This window comes from Colossoma macropomum, unplaced genomic scaffold, assembly GCF_904425465.1.
Source record: "Colossoma macropomum unplaced genomic scaffold, Colossoma_macropomum, whole genome shotgun sequence".
Taxonomy (NCBI): Eukaryota; Metazoa; Chordata; class Actinopteri; order Characiformes; family Serrasalmidae; genus Colossoma; species Colossoma macropomum.
Genome location: NW_023494785.1, coordinates 30,189,630 through 30,207,251, shown reverse-complemented (window position 1 = coordinate 30,207,251; position 17,622 = coordinate 30,189,630). Strand labels below are relative to the sequence as shown.

The window sequence follows — 17,622 nt, the reverse complement described above, 5'->3', positions numbered from 1 at the left end:
ATATAAGCAGTGGTCCAATTGTCGGGTGATGCCACAGCCATCCATAACCAGGAGTAAAGAGAGCATAATTGGCCTCTCAATCTCTGGGTGGGTAGGATGGCCCTCCACCCCTCATCACTCAGTGCAGTGCAGGCACCTGTTAGCTGACGTAACAGAACCAGATATGGTGGCTGTGTGCATGCAATGGGGGAGACCAGACTGGTGGAACTGGCCACAACTTAGCAAGAGAGAAAACTGTTTTTCTTTTTTGGTTCTGGGAAAAAAAAAAATATATATAGAACCTTTTTTATCATTTGGGTGAAACAATAAAAATTTAAAAAGTTCTTCATAGTTGCACATCTCATTTACAAAAATGTGTCTTTACAGAACCACTGAATGAAATATTCTGTGGCATCACTCCAAAGAACTCCTTTTGACTCCTTTATTTTTAAGGGTGTAGAAGATGTGCTGTGTACCAGCACAACACACCAATATCCCACCGTCACTGCCATAGATCACTGCTGTGCTGAGAACAGTCCACAACCAAAGCACATTTGGTCAACAGTGGTCTTATGTGGTCCCTTTCTATTGATTGATGGTGTACAGCAGGGCTGCCCAAAATTGGCTTGTGGGGACATTTGATTTGGCCCACCAGAGAGTTACCCTAACTCTACTCACTCACTCACTGAATGAGAGATCAAACATATCTATGCTATATACAACTTATTAAATTCTTATTTTTTTTTCTCATTTTATTTATTTTTTTAAGTATGGTAGTACCAGAATATACTGTCATACTATAAATATATACAGATATATACATATTTTATTGCACATCAATATGGTCTTACAGTAAATTTTCTAAGTCAAAATTCATTATTTGTCAGCAGATCTTTTAAAAAAAAATACAAATTGAAAATGCTGCTTGCATACATATTTAGCCTCTTCAGACTAGTACCTGGTAGAACCACCTTTTGCTAAGGTTCTACTAAGTCTGATAGGGTAAATTTCTACCAGCTTTGCGCACAGTTAAAGAGTGAGTTCTACCCATTTTTCCTCACAGTTTTCAAATAGTGCCACACATTCTCGACTGGAATGAGATCTGGACGTTGACATGGCCATTGTACATTCAACTTTTTGTTGTTCAACTACTCTTGTGTTGCTTTGGCCTTGTGCTTGGGATTATTATCCTGCTGAAAGGTGAAGTTTCTCCCAAGCTTTAGTTTTTTAGCAGACTAGGAGAACTTTAGCAGAATAAAGTTGTTTTGCAGTATCCATCCCTGTTGAGGAAAGATATTCTCACAACATGATGCTCCCACCTCCATATTTCACTGTTGGGATGGTGTTTGTTGAGGAATGAGCAGTATTAGGTTTGTGCCATACAATGTTTCAATTTTGGCCAAAAACCTTATCCCACATTTTAGTTGGGTCACTCTGATGCTTTCTGGGAAACTCTAGATGTGCTTTGATGTGTTTTTTTTCTTCAGTAATGGCTTCTTTATAGCCACTCTAATACATAGGCCAGTAGTATGCAGATCTCTCAATATCATTGACTGGTGCACCTTCACTCCAGTTTCAGCCCCTGAACTATGTAGCTCCTTCAAGGATTATTGTCCTCTTCTTATTCTGAGGCTGACTTTTGATGAACAGCTTTGTCTAGGCAGTGCCTGGGTGGCATGATTCAGCTTCCATTTCCTCACAACTGATCCAACAGTGCTCACTGGGAATCTGGGTGAATTTGGAGCTTCCACAGCAAAAGGGGTTGAATGCTTAAGCAAAAAGCAATTTTCAGTTAGAAACTTTTTGTCATAGAATATCTTCTTATATCTAAAACCAATATCACTGTTTTATCATGGTAAATTCTTTAATATTGAGGTCTTTTAAAATAAAATATGACAAGACAAAATATCAAAGTGTCATTTGTAATCCAGACAAATCTGGTGCCTTTTAAGGGAGTTCAATACTTCTGCAAAGCACTGGATTTAAAAAAAAAAAGTCAATTAAAGTCCTACCTACATCCTTTATTTGTATACTGTTTTGTAACCAAACCTACAAAGTGGGTACATGGTAAGTGATAAAATGGCCAAAGAGTAGGCTGAGACAACTGGGTAGTAAATATAGAGAAAAGCAGAACAGCAGCAATTTTTGCAATAACACTGCATGGAATTACAATATGTAATATGTTAGTACTACTAGCATAGACAAGACTTACTCAGATACTGCTGAGAACAACATAACTGCATTTATTTTCACTCTGCATACATCATCTCAATCTTATTTCACCCAGAACAAAGAAAATCAACTTTATCAGCGACATAACTACTGTCAAGCATGCGTGTGTATGTGTCTCACACTCTCACACATGTATAAGAGCTCATGTATTAGAACTTGTAGTGCTTGCTAACACCTTAGCTGCTATCTGCTTGCTCACTCATTCTCTGGACTGCCAGACTGCCCAGTCTGCGTATCACTCTTAGTTTTAAGACAACTTTGCCTCTTTATAAAACAGCAAAGCTTTTCGCTGCATAACATTTGCTGAAGTGAAGCACAGAGCATTTATTTAAGGAGGGAGCTAAACTCTCTCTCTCTGTGAGGAACAGTCTCAACCAGGCCTAAAGCCCCTGTAAAATATCCTAGCACTGCTAATAGAGAGGGCTTTAAGCACTCTTACAGTATTAAATACATCACGGTCACCAAATTAGAACTGGAAAGAGCAATAGCCAATTGTCACACCATTAAAGGTTCATTTTTAGCAGCCTAGCGACTCAGCGAGCCAGGGCCAGTCTCTCATTGCCCCCGATTTTAACGGCTCTGCACGCTACAGTTAGCGCATGGCACTGACATGCATATTGAAGAATTTCTCCCCCCCCAAATGACTCTGTAAACAAGATGTGAGGGCAGCGCTGGTAACATAATTCGCAGGAATAAGTGTCAGGGTGCAGTTATTGCGTTATTTAGTGCGCCATAAAGCGCCAGGCTATTGATTTGAGAGGCGAAGCGGCTCCCCAGTTATTTCTGTCATTGCCACTCTCATTAAACTGATATATTAGGCTCTGTGTTTTCCCCTCTGCCGCTCTGTCTCTGAGCAGAGACCCTTTTTCTCTCGCTTTATTTCTAGCTAGACTTTCTTTTTTCTGCTCTTGCCTCTTTCAGTGATTGCACCACCCACGCCACATACCAGCTTCTGTCATTGATCTTAGCACAGCACTGAAAGAGTTGGCATTAAGACAATATGTTATTATTATCATGATAAATTATGCTTTTCAGAGGATATCACGAGTGCCATCAGCACTTCTGGTGCACTAAACAACTGCTTGAATTATAAAAAGACAATTTGGCAACACTTTATTGAAGGGCAGTGTTCATAAGGCTACATCACACCTACATAAGCCCTTCATGACAACTAACATAAACCTACATAAACACTTATTCCAACAGGTGTCTTTTACTATAAAGGTTGCATTATAAATTAAAGTTGTGCAATGTGACATTGGGCTGTGCCATGAAATGACATAGCACTGTATTATAACTGACTTTGTAGCTCAGTATATGTTACAGTGACATAATGACATAATGAAGCATTATGTCACTGTAACATACACTGAGCTACAAAGTGAGTTGTCATAACGTTCTGTCACTTGACTCAAGAAGGTGCCTTACAAACACTGCCCACAGCAACGCGTACTGACCATTTAGAGCCAATTATAGAGAGTCGGCAAACAAAAATGGTGTGTAGTAACTTCATGAACCGCATAGGAACATGTATCTGACTTGATGTCGGTCTGTTATGGTGATATGTTACGTTATGAATTTAAAGAGTAGTTTTATCTTTCATCTTGTTTAATTTTGCAGGGTCCATATCATGGATTTGTTTGGTTGGTTGTTTATTTTTTTTAATAAAAGAGTTAATATATATGTACCATTCACTCCCTAGTCCATTCAGTCCAAACTTGACACTGACGTGGTGGTGGTGTGTTAGTGTGTGTTGCGCTGGTACAAGTGGATCAGTGTCCACACACTGTCCACTCTATTGGACACACCTACATTGTTGGTCCACCTTGTATAACCCCATTTCCAATGGGACGCTGTTGGGACGCTGTGCAAAATGTAAATAAAAACAAAATGCAATGATGTGCAAATCATTTAAACCCTATATTTCTCATTGCAAATAGTACAAATACAACATATCCAATGTTGAACTAAGACATTTTATTGTTTTTTAAAAAAAATATTTGCCCATTTTGAATTTGATGCCAACAACACGTTCCAAAAAAGTTGGGATGGGGGCAACAAAAGGCTGGTAAAGTTGTGTAATGCTCAAGAAACACCCGGTGGTTGATTGGCAACAGGTCAGTTACATGATTGGGTATAAAAAGCAACCCTGAGTCTTTCAGAAGTAAAGATGAGGAGGGGTTCACCACTCCATGAAAGACTGCATGATCAAATAGTGCAATAATTCAAGAATAATGTTTCTCTATGTAAAATAGCAAAGAACTTTTGCTTTTTATCATCTATGGTACAAAATAACATTAAACGATTCAGAGAATCTGGAGAAATCTCTGTATGTAAGGGACAAGGTCAAAAACCAGTATTTGCTAGCAGTGATCTTTGGGCCCTCAGGTGGCACTGCATTAAAAACAGACATGATTCGGTTGAGGAAATCACTGCATGAGCTCAGAAACACTTAGTCACTGCATCCACAAATGCAAATTAAAACTCTAAAACTGCACATAAACTGGATCCAGAAACGCTGCCACCTTCTCTGGGCCGAGCTCATTCAAAATGGACTGAGGTGAAGTGGAAAAGGGTCCTGTGGTCCTGTGGTTGACAACATTTGGAGGGTTATGAAATTAAAAATACAACAAATGAGCCCCCGAACTGTTGAGCAGCTGAAATCCTATATCACGTAAAAATCGGAAAACATTTCACTTTCAAAACCACAGCAGTTGGTCTCCTCAGTTCCCAAACGCTTACAGTGTTGTTAAAAGAAGAGGTGATGAAACACAGTGGTAAACATGCCCCTGTCCCAACTTTTTTGGAACGTGTTGTCGGCATCAAATTCAAAATGGGCATATATTTTTCAAAAAACAATACAATTTCTCAGTTTCCACATTGCACATGATAAGCTGTCTTTGTAGTATTTTACTTTAAAAATATGGTTTACATTTTGCACAGCGTCCCAACTTTTTGGGAAATGGGGTTGTAGATGTAAAGTCTACAGATGTAAAGATGGTCTGATCCACTCCTACCAGTGCAACACACTCTAACACACCACCAACACACCACTCAGAGAAAAAGGACAATATAGAAAAAGTAAGATGTGGGCCTTTAGATGGTTTATTTTTGTAAATCCTGAATTTTTTAAAGCTTTTTCAAGAACCTAACATTAAAAACTAAAATAAGAAAAACGTTGATATTCACACAACCATACAAAAGAAATCAACATTTCATTCAATAATAACATGTAAAATGTTAATATTAGCAACTAGACAGCACAAAGTAGCTGCAGATGTTTTACTGAATACTTCTAGGAAGAAAAAAAGTCTCCAAAATGCTAAATTGCCTTTACAGAAGACAAAAACATTCTTAATTTTTAATGCAAGTTAATGCAATGGGCTGTTTCTATTGTTTCCGTCATCATGAAATTTTCACATTGATGTAAAGGGCAGCTGCTCTGCTCAAGTGATGTAAAATAAATCTATAGAAAAAATGTTGCTTTTGATATGGCAGTGACAACATTAGAATCACTGTATATATTTATCTGCACCAAAATAGTTTTATGTTACACATATTGAAAAACAGTGATTTCACTATTTTGAACGTGATGCTGTTGTGATGCATCATGTTGTTATTTTTGTCATCTCACCCTCATTTATGGTACAGACTTGATGTGAAAGTCGTTTTGGTGTCAACCCTCTAAATACAAAACCTCTGTGAACCTGTGACAAAAAACTGTGAGCAACTTAGGAAGCAGAAGGGAAACAGAATGCAGGAAAAAACAATAAAAAGACAAGAAAAGGACGAACAGAGCAAGCTAACAGCAGATCCGATCGTTTCATGTTTACACAGACTCAGAGCTGTTAATACTTTATAAATCCATACTAGTTTTGGAGCCAGTTCCCTGTACACAGCGGGCTGGCTGCCTCTCGCAGGCTTACAGCAGAGTCTGTGATGGCAGAGAACCAGACATTATTGCTCAGACTGCCACCCGACCCCCCACCACCATCCCTTCCCTACACACACTGCACACAGCCTGCACTGAAATCCCATCTTCACTGCAAATATGATTTTGTATACATTGCTCCACCAATCTCAAAACCCAGTAATCCATGACCTCAGAGAGTGTACCTGGGGAAGATAACCAGGGGGATGTACACCAAACACGCTTAAGTCAAGCACTGAGGGGAAACCAACAAGAGAATAGATTGAAAAGAAGGTAGGGTTAATATTCAAACATGTACCTAGTTAAGTTAGAATATATAGTCATAAGAAATGTCATACACACTACATACTGAACTGCCTATTTATTAGGTGCACCTACCATGTATCTGCACTTACTGGCCATTTTAACAGAAACACCTACCATAAAAATGCTGTGCAGAAGTCAGAGACTGCCTTTTGTTTATTTAGTTTCCAGTCAAAATGGTCATTAAGTAGTTAGTCATTTTTCAGCATCAGGAACAAAAACAAAAAAACATACTTAACTGAAAATCACACAGGATACTGAATATAATATAATATAATATAATAGAATATAATATAATACAAATTTAAACTTTAATACAGCTTCCCTTCATTTGCAGGAATATTTTTCACACCTCCATAGTTCAGTCTTAGAAGCTGGTTGCATGTTTTCCTTCTCACAATCCAAGTAATCCCAATTCAGTGATGTTGAGGTCTGGACTCTGGAGTGGTCAGTCCATTGTTCTGAGAATTTTTTTTTACATGGGACTGTTTATCAGACACATCTAACATATAAGAGCATTTTGTAGGCTCATATAGTTACTGATGTGCTTATCTGTTGCTGCACAATTTATCAGCCCCTAACCATTTAAAGGCCTGATGCCACTAAAGAAGCACTTTTGGTTACTTAAAGAACCCTTTAATGGAAACCTTAAACAGAGAAAGAACCAGTTTGAACAATGCAAAGTGTGAGTGTGAAGCATCTGTTTAAAGTTTGAAGAACCACCACATAATGTGAAGGTTTTATATCCATTAAAGCTTTGTTTCAAGAACCGTCCAGGAATCTTTATTCGTAAATCTAAGAGAGTCTAAGAGATTAGCTTTCTGGTAGGCAAAACAAACTGAGTGAAAGAACCGAACAGACCTACTATAAAGACAGCAAAGTAGTGTAGTTATTATTCATCTATTCACCGGTTATTGTTATCAACATGTATGTCAGTTACATGTCAAAATCTCTCTCAGTGAATGCATTGAGATACTTCATGAATGCATGGGATACTCATTGAAAGACAAGATCACAGAGGCAAAGTTCAAACACATTCTACTCACTCTTTCATGCCATTTTACAAATAGAAGTTAAGAGCTAGTTAATTAAAGATGTTATCTCACTTCACTTTCACATAAATTACAGAACAGAAGGTGTACAGTGGGGTTAAAGAGAGAGAGAGAGAGAGAGAGAGAGAGAGAGAGAGAGAGAGAGAGAGAGAGAGAGAGAGAGAGAGAGAGATCAGAGAAATAGTGAAGGAGAGGCAGAAAGGGAGGGAGAGGAAGAGAAAGTGAAGAAGAGATAGAAGGTCAGACAGGGAGGAGAGAGAGAGGAGGTGAGGAAAGAGAGAGAGAGAGATAGAGAGAGAGAGAGAGAGAGAGAGAGAGAGAGAGAAAGAAGAAAGAGAGGAGGAGAAAAAAGAGTTAAAGAGAGAGGTGAGAGAAAGAGGGAGAGAGAGGAGGAGAGTGTCAAAGAGAGAAAGACAGAAAGTGAGTCAGAGAGAGAGAGATTGAGAGAGTGAGAGACAGACAGAGAGAATGTTAAAGTGAAAATGTAGTGGAAGTAGAGAGAGAGAGAGATAGAGAGAGAGGGGAGAGAGGGGTGAAGACAGTGAAGGAGAAAAGGTGAGAAGAGAGAAGGAGAGAAAGAGTGGAAGCGAGAGAGGGAAAAGGAGAAAGAGAGGCAAAGACAGTGAAGGAGAGAAAGAGAAGGACAGGAAGAGAGAGGGGAGGAGAGAGAGGAGAGAGAGGAAACAGATGGAGAGAAAGAGAGGGAGTGACAGAAGTAAAGAGAGAGGGAGAGAGAGAAGGAGAAAGACAGAGATTGTGAGAGAGAAGGTAAGTTAGAGAAGGAAAGAGAGAAAGAGAGAGACTGAAAGAGAGACAGACACAGAGAGAGGGAATGTTAAAGTCAAAAGTGAAAGTGGGAGGGAGGGAGACAGAGGGTATAAGCTGTGCAGGTTATCTGGAGAGAGAGAGAGAGAAAAAGAAGGGAGTGTGCTGATCAATATTTGGAGGAGTGCAGACTGTCACTCAGGCTGCTGTCCCGCGGGAGGCTGCGGGAGGAGATCAAAACCACTTAGATTAACATCTCCCTCCTCCAGCAGCTCATGGAAACACGCTCAGCCCTCCTCCAACCCGCAAGCCCCCTGCACCCCACCCATGGATAATGAACAAATGAATGAGCAAATGAACAAGCAGAGAATAAACTGAAGCAGCTCATAGAGGAATGAACGGCTGTGCTGAAGTGAACGGAGGCAGTTTAACTTTAGGGTGGGCCCTTTCTCAGATGAATGAAGAGGTAATCCATGTAACTGATAAAACTGCCAAGCTCTTCTAATAGAAATGTTACACGTGGGCGAAATATTAGCCGGAGCCACTATGTCTGAAAAAAGCTTCACAGTGACTAATGCTATGTTGATATACTATCTGAGGTTACATAAATGTCAGGAGTTTAATTTCAGTATGTAAAATAATTGCCACTCCTTTCTGTGGGATTTCATACAGGCCTTATTTTAATTTAGAATAATTAGCGGCTAATGTTGGAAATAGAAATCTTTGATATAATAAAAGTAAAGATAATGCTCTGGCTCTCTGGGTGGACTGGTGGGAGTGATTTCAGGCACTCAATTAAAAAGTCTGTTCTAAAGGGCTAGAAATATAAACTCAAGATAATGTAAATGATCCACGCAAACACAGAACCTTTTAGCTTTTCTGCCTACATGGAAGTGATAAGGTCAAAAAACTTGAAAGAAGATATAGCAAACAAAACTGCATTTCATTGTTTGTTCATGTACAGTATATATATATATATATATATATATATATATATATATATATATATATATATATACACACACATTTGTGCATGTACTGTATATAGAATACATTGCATTTAAGCCAGAGAGCTGCAATTCAATGTGAATATACACCACCATTAGCTTAGTGCTAACCCAGCAGCATGAAAATCCCATAGGGTTCTAGCAGATATTAGCATTATCTTAGCAGTAGTAATCGGGGTAAGCAAAAGCTAATTACAATTCAAATTACAGGGCTCCGTCAGAGATGGGGACTCAAGTCAGTGACTTTTACTATAACGTTTGGTTAGAAAAACCATGCCTGGTGGACAGAACCAAAGTGCTGCATGCAATAAATGTGGCATTTAAAGGAACCAGCAAACCATGAATTTATATGCAAAACATGAATTTACAATATATATATATATATATATATATATATATATATATATATATCGATATAGATATGTAAAGGAGAATGTTACCTGCCTAACTGGTGGAGAAGGGATGATGCTATGGTGTTTTTCAGGGGTTGGCCTAGACCCCTTAATTCCAGTGAAGGGAAATCTTAATGCTTCAGCAAACCAAGACATTTTGGACAATTGTATCTTCTAACTTTGTGGGAACAGTTTAGGGAAGGCCCTTTTCTGTTCCAGCATGACTGCCCCAGTGCACAAAGCAAGGTCCATAAAGGCATGGTTGGATGAATTTGGTGTGGAAGAACATGACTGGCCGGCACAGAGCCCTGATCTCAACCCCATCAAACACTTTTGGGATGAACTAGAACAGAAATTACGAGCCAGGCCCTCTTGTCCAACATCAGTGTCTGACCTCACAAATGCTCTTCTGGATGAATGGGCAAAAATTCCCATAGACACTCTAAAATCTTGTAGAAAGCTTCCCAGAAGAGCTCCATATCAATGCCTATGCATTTAGAATGGGATGTCATAAAAGCTCCAAAGCTCCTGTAGGTGTAATGTGTAGGTGTCCCAATACTTTTGTCCATAAAGTGTGTATATATAGCTAATTGCAAAAAAATCATTTTGAGACTTAACTAAAGTTCACAACTAAAGACTCAAGACCTGACTCAGACTCAGAAACTCTTGGACTCACGTTAAATGGCTTGTGAACATCTCTAGTTGCTGTTGTGTAATGACATGCTTGGCTGGCACCTGCTCATGATCTGAACTTAAAAAGCCAAACATCTATTCTCTCTCTATACTGTGCTACACTGCAGCCAACTGTTGAGCCCTTAACCACTGCACACCCCTACCCCACCCACTCCAATGAAAGCCGGTCAGAGTAGTGGTCAGTAGCATACACAATCAACACCCAGAAAATGACCTTTTCTTCACAAAGGAGATGACAAACATTTGGACTTAAGTGCTGTTTGTTTTGTACTCTTGCAGTTGTTGGTGACACTTTATAATAACAAGCCCTGATTAACAGTAACACTTATAATGTAATAATATGGTAAATACTGCTGATAATTATGTAATAGTTACATATGCAATACATGGTGAATTATTAAGCATTTACTTAGTGACATACAAATGATCAATAATTATTTTGAACTGTGCAAACCTAATCATTAATCATAGTTTGTTAACCATTATTTAGTTATCTGATATAACCTGTTCTTTTTAAAACAAAAATCTTTAACTTGAGCATTTATTTCCTCAGGAAAGTGCTTATATTTCAATAAATACAAATAATATCAATACAATAAGTAGTGATTTTATATCTGTCAATGTGATCATTTAACTATTTCCAAACCATTTCTTTTTGTAGCCCAGTATTAATTATAGTATTAATCTTATGAATACTTTATTAAATATAAATCCAGTGTGCTGCTGATAGATTTGAACGAATCCTGAGAGCACTAAAGGGAAATCTGGAATCAAATTTCATTCTTAGTTCAAAATCTTTACTATATTTATGCTTTTTTGCATCTATTCTAAAGTTATATAGTGTTTTGCACAAGTAAGAGCATACTCACTGCTGAGATCAATGGTCTTAAACAAAGTGTTTACATGCCTTTTGTATAGTACTATACTTATAAAAATATATTGTATTATTTATTAAACTTAAATATGATACAATTATAGAAAGCATTTACAGTGCTTTAATTATTTGGATGTACTAAGTAAAGGTTAGTCATTCAAATGGTAGCATTTCTTAATGCATGAGTAACAATTACATAATTATTAACATTCATTATCAAACTATTATATAATAATTAGACTGCTATTTATAGCGGCCTGTTATTATAAAGAGTTACCCAATTACCCTTTAAAGACCAGGAAACAAAATTAAATTGAGAAGAGAAAGAGTGAAACATGTCTCCTAAGGTAAATGAGTTGTTTTCGTGCACTGATGAAGCACACGTGCAGGTGAATGGCTTACCTAAAGGCTTTCTCTCATTTTCTGGCTGATAAAGCGATGATGAGGATCAGGAGAGTCAAAATAAGCATCCCAGCAATCAGCAGATAGCATTTCCTCTTTCTCAGCTGCCTCTGTGGATGGACAGACAAAGAGGGGCGTTTAGATTTACACTTTATATATCCCAATGCTTTTATTCAATAACTTCATGGAAAACAATGCAAACTGGCATTAAGAATAACTTTAGGTAAGAGTGAAGAATGGAAGTCTGGACCTGCCACCAGCTCCCGGGTATTTATGGGGTTAAATTATTGCAAAATCAACATAGAAAACATGCATTAAAAAGATTTTGAAAAGGCGCCTCCAAATTTCTGGCGGCAGTGTAGAAGATGCTGAGCAGTCATTTCTTTTCAGCCAAAGGAATGAAGGTGCCCATTCTAGCTTTCATAAACTACACAGAGCAACTGTAGCTCGTCATCTACAGTACAAAATGTCCAAACGTAACTTCTGTCATAATTCTCACTAAAAAAGTTAGTCGCAGTTGTTGCAATCCCACAATCCTTCATTACAAATGCTGTATTAATGCCATCTCTTGCGTTTGAGCACAAGTACGAGTGAAGCTGACTTCAAAAAAATCCTAATTTCTCAGGCAAGAGTCTAATAGCCAGAGGAGAAGCAGGCCTTTATAGACGCAATATTGTCCGTATAACTCCTTCTGCTTTCCCGTATGTGCCGTCCTCCTCCGATAAGGAGGAACAGTGATGGATATTCCATTTTTAAGAGAATGCCACAAGTGTTATTTGGCCATTAAATGCAGTTACTCCCCCCGCCACCCCCTCCACCCCCCCGCCTTTGCTATACTTTGTCATGTTTTTAAATTAAGCCCGAACTGAGGAGATTCAACATCCGACTACAAACATATGAATAAGAAAAAAATTGAGTAAATACATTTGAGGAGCGGAGCAGAGATGTATTTAAATATATATTTCTCTACTTGACTCCGCAGGCAGCGAGCCGTGTTTGGGAGCAGAGAGGGAGCACTGAATCTATGATGTTTTGAAATGCTTTTCTTCCCCCCCCTCGTTTTTTCGCTACAAAGCCAGTGAGAGCGGCAGTGCTAGACCAGAGCTGGGCTGGAGTCTTTAAATCCTGACGCGCTTCAAAGCACGGAGAGCAATTCATCTTCTTATCTGAGACTGGAAACAGGCTTTCTATGTGGAAAGAGAGAGAGAGAGAGGCAGGGAGAGAGAGGGAGGGAGGGAGAAGGCGAGAGAGAGAGAGAGAGAGGGAGAGAGAGAGCGGAGGGGGGGAGCAAAAAAACTGCTGTCGAGTAATTTTCCGTTTAAACGTTCCACTCCACAACAATTTGCATAAGCAGCCCTGCGTCTGTGATAAGAAGATTGGTAATTTTCAAAGGCTCTGTGGGGATTGAGAATTAAAAGCCTCTCTCTGCTATCTCCTCTCTTGCAGCTGGTCACCACAGATTCCCCGGCTTCTTTCTTACATTTCCTGCTAAACTGTGCCTTATAAACTTTCTCTGCCTCTCTCTCTCTCTGTGTCTCTCTCTCTCTCTGAGTAGACTCCCTGTGCTGCTCCTCACTCTGTCTCATCCAGGCTTCCACTGTCATTCAGGGAAAACAGGAAAATAAGAAAATGAGGAAGGTAAAAAGGAGGGAACAAAAAGCAGCTTTGGATAACAAAAGAACTGTTGCTCTATTTTGGAGGAGGAATTTTCCAGACACTGGGAAGGATGGAGAGGAGAAGCGAGGATGATGATGGGGTGAAGGGGAGCGCTGTTAAAGAGCAGTGCCACAAAAGGCACTTTTGGTTCCCTAAAGGACCTTTAAATGGATGGTTCATTGGAGAACCACTTCTGTCAATGAGATGTTTGAGAGCAAAGAAAGGTTCTAGGAGCAATCCTTGAATGAGCGTAGCACCTTCACATTGCATGAAATGTGTTTTTTTATAGAACCAAACGCGGGTCTTCTACGCCATCACTCAATGAAACCTATTTTTTTAAGAGTGTAGAATTTATTATTAGTGGTTCTAAATGGTTCTTGACTTGGACACACTGTTCTAACAGAACTTTTATATTGAGTGGAGGTTCTTTACGTTTTAAAAAGGTTCTTCACACTTACACTCGCTCTTTAAAGAACGACCCACTGAAAGGTTCTTCAGGGAAAGCAATGTGGTTCTTCAGTGTTCTTCAGAGAGATTCCAAAGTAGAACCAATTTTGGTCAAAAAATGTTGTGCAGCACGTATATATTTTTGCAACACCTATGTCATCCATGTGAAAAAGTAACTGCCCCCTCCCCCAAACATAATAACTGGTTGTGCCACCTTTAGCAGCAACAACTGGGTTAAATACAATCTTATATGTTGTAATACAATAGTGTTCTTCAGAGTGGTTTCAATTGAAGGCTCTTTAAAGATCATGTGTCAAGTCACACTGGATGCATTTCTGTAGCGTGTTTTAGTCGTCCATCAGGCAAAACAAATACACTCCCATTATAATTGGTGCTCAGTCCACAATGCCAACCTGCCATGTTTTTATGTTTCAAGTGCATTTTTTACCCTATTTGTGCCTGAGTGAAGCGTAAACTCCATTGAGACCTGTCAAATTACACTCTAACCTTCTTAAGACTTTCTATAGCACTCTAAACTATATTTAATATAATTTACTGAAATATGAATATTAGGCCTAGTACACTGTTAGAAATAAAGGTACTGTGGAGGTACAATTCTCATTCATCAGCGTACAAATAACGTACAAACATGTCCCCTGAAAGGTACAGCAGTGGTTTTAAGGTCCAACTGTGTATCTTAAATAAGTTTTTCCCAGTGGAAAAGTATATATTTGTATGTTTTCATAACCTAATGTTTTAAAACCGAACAATAAAGTAAAATAGGCTGGAGACGAGATGGGGTCTTGTCACAGGGGTGCTACTCTAGGCATCTCAGTACCCTTGAGGTACCACCCCTGTGATAAGAGGGGTACTGCCCCATTGACATTTTCGTACCTTTTTGTCTGAGAGAGTAGTACATCAATTAGGGGTGGTTTCTAGAACCCATGCGTCCAAGAACCATTTAGCAACCTTTGTTTTTAAAAGAGTATAATGTGCTAAATGTCACTTGGGAGCACAGCTTAAATATGAAAGTGAGCTTCAATCTCTCGAGCAAATAGAAGAATTGTCTCCCTGCTTGAAAACAGGGAATACATTTATATGCATTTCATAGCTCACAAAAATAAGCGTGCGCCCCTCAACATGGTCGGTTAATACAGAGTGAAGGATTTTGCCTCTGGTGCAGAAACCTCAGTGGAACGGAAGCCTGTTTGTGCTGCCCGAGTCCAGAATTTAAAAGAGTTGATGCAATAGCGAGTGCATGTGACTGGATGTTCCAGGTGTCTGTCATGAGCAGCAAAAGCTTTGGTTTTATACAATGACTGTCACTTTATTTTGCTTTTCAGGATTAGTTTTCTTTCAAATCCACTGCTATTTGGAAAATGGTGTTGTGAAAACGTTATTTGCCCTTTCCTGATTTCCTCTATTTTTGCATATTTGTCAAAGTATATGGATTCAGAACCATATACAAAATGTTATATAAGGCAACACCTATATCACCCATGTGAAAAAGTAACTGCCCCCAAAACCCAATAACTGGTTGTGTGAGTTGTGTGACAAGTGCAACCAAACACTTCCAAAAATTCCACTCTTGACTCATCAGTTTATAGAACCTTATTCCAAAAGGCTTGTGGGTTCAACGTGTTTATTGTCATATATAAGATGAGGTTTAATGTTCCTCCTGGTTAGTAGTGGTTTTCAACTCGCAGCTCTCCTATGGATATTATTTTTGTCTAGTCTCTTTCTTTCTAACAGTGGAATAATGAATGATGTTTGCCTGGGCTCTTTCGTGACATCCTGGATAAGTCGTCGCTGTGCTCTTGGGGGAATTCGGTAGGCCAGCTACTTCTGGGAAGGTTGACCACTGTTCCACATTTCCCTATTTAGAGATAATGGCACTCACTGTGGTTTGCTGGAGTCCCAAAGCCTTAGAAGAGGGTTGGATCCCTTTCCAGACTGATGTATTTAAATAACCTTTTTTCTCATCTACATCTGGAATTGCTGAATGTAGCAAAGTATGCTGCTTGTTAAGACCTTTCAGCCTACTTCATATTGCTGGAAAGAGTCTATTTAAGTGGTGTTTAGATTAAACTGGGCTGGCAGTAATCATGCCTGTGTGTGTTTAATTCACCCACTTATCAACTCAATTTGGTCAACTTGTTGATTGTGTAACTAAGGGGGCAATTACTTTTTCACACCGGGCCAGTTAATGTTGGATAACCTTTTTTCCTTTAATGAATGAAATCATCACTTAAAATTTGCATTTATATACAGAAAAGATTGTTATAACATCTGAAACAAGTGTGAAATACAGGGGTTTGCAGGGGCTGAGGGGGCTGCAGCACCCCGTGATTTCAGGATTGCAACTGCTAAAAAATAATTACAATCATAAAAAGTTCTGATGTTCATAATATATTAAGCACAGTATACAGCCATGTGTGACTGTTTTAGAGCGAGGAGTTTGTGGCATGACACAATTGGTTACTGCACCACATAGCAACAATCTGATTGGTCGCTGCTCAGCTGATTTGCATTAAATTCCTCCAGAATGAAAGAGCAGACTGAAGCTGTCCATAAGCAGATTAATGTGTCAGTCATATTTATATGTTGTCATCTCTTGCTTCATTATGGTACGTTATTATGACGCGTTCAAATGGAAAAAGCCAAATCATTTTGCATGATGTCATCATTCACGTCACATATATTGCTCAAAATTTCAGCACCCTCAGCTTAAAATGCCTTCCCACATCCCTGCTGACACATATGCAAAAATAGAAGAAATCAGGAGGAGGCAAGACGTTGAAGCGTCGATATAAGAAAAGGACCCCGAGGTAAACTAAATCCATTCTTAAGAGAACACTGTTCTAGGTATGAATAATATGGCGAGTTACAGAGAGCCAGTAGCTCACATGAGTCATGCAGGCATCTCATGGACACTGTGTCATCATTCACAGTAAGGATTCATAGATTCTCAGTAGGGGAAGCTATTTACCTTGTGTGACATGAGAAATGTCTTTATAATACCATAATAATGCAGCAGGATGATTACTGACATAATGTTATTCTGCCTTTATCTCATCTGCCTGGAAAATTGGAGGTCCGTAAAATAAGTCATGTTTGCAATGCCACTGCCTTGCTTAATCGGCTTACGTGCAATTTACATAAAAATTCAGTCCCAGTCTAGCTGATTATGATGTTTAGAAGGCATAGCAAATAAACATGGACTCGTGGCCCTGTTCAGCGGGGCAGCCGTGCACGACTGCACAGAGCTGGACACGTCTCTGGGAATACTGTAGAGCCCCAGTGCTGCTCTAATTCAACATCAACGTGTGTCACTCCTCCGTAAAGAAATATTAGAAATGGTAAATCTCCTGTAAGGAGAGAACAATGCCAAATGCCTGTGGGATATTAAGAAGAAAAGATAAGAGATTTTTTTTCTTAAGAGTGCATCAGCAGTCATGTTGGCAAAAAAAACAAAAAAAAACACATGTTCACACTCATATTCTCATTCATAATTTCCATAAATTCATTGTGATCTTGACTTGGTAGAACTGTACTAGCCATTTCACCAACACACACACACACACACACACAAACACACACACACACACACACACACACACACATACATACATATATATATATATATAGTATATATATATATATATATATATACACACACACACATATTAAACACACTAACATTAGAATAAACACTAAAAAACAGTACATTGTGATTGCATGTCTGCCAGTGTGTCACTTACAAAGCTCTCTTCAAAGAAGTCCAGTATTTACAGTTACCATCCAATACCTGCATCGGCTAATCAATTCTTTCTGAAATTAAATCAGGGGAGCTGCTGGTACAATTTCATAAATCCATGCAATGCCTGCA

At 38.9% G+C, this 17,622-nt stretch overlaps 1 protein-coding gene across 1 annotated transcript in view; it reads right to left on the bottom strand.

The window, feature by feature from the left end:
• tsnare1 (T-SNARE Domain Containing 1) overlaps positions 1-17,622 on the bottom strand; it is a 197,753-nt gene that overhangs the window by 19,065 nt on the left and 161,066 nt on the right. Inside the window, exon 11 of the mRNA XM_036590208.1 lies at positions 11,631-11,740. Coding sequence (XP_036446101.1) covers positions 11,645-11,740 — 96 coding nt within the window. The 3' untranslated portion in view covers positions 11,631-11,644. The remainder of the gene's footprint in view (positions 1-11,630; positions 11,741-17,622) is intronic.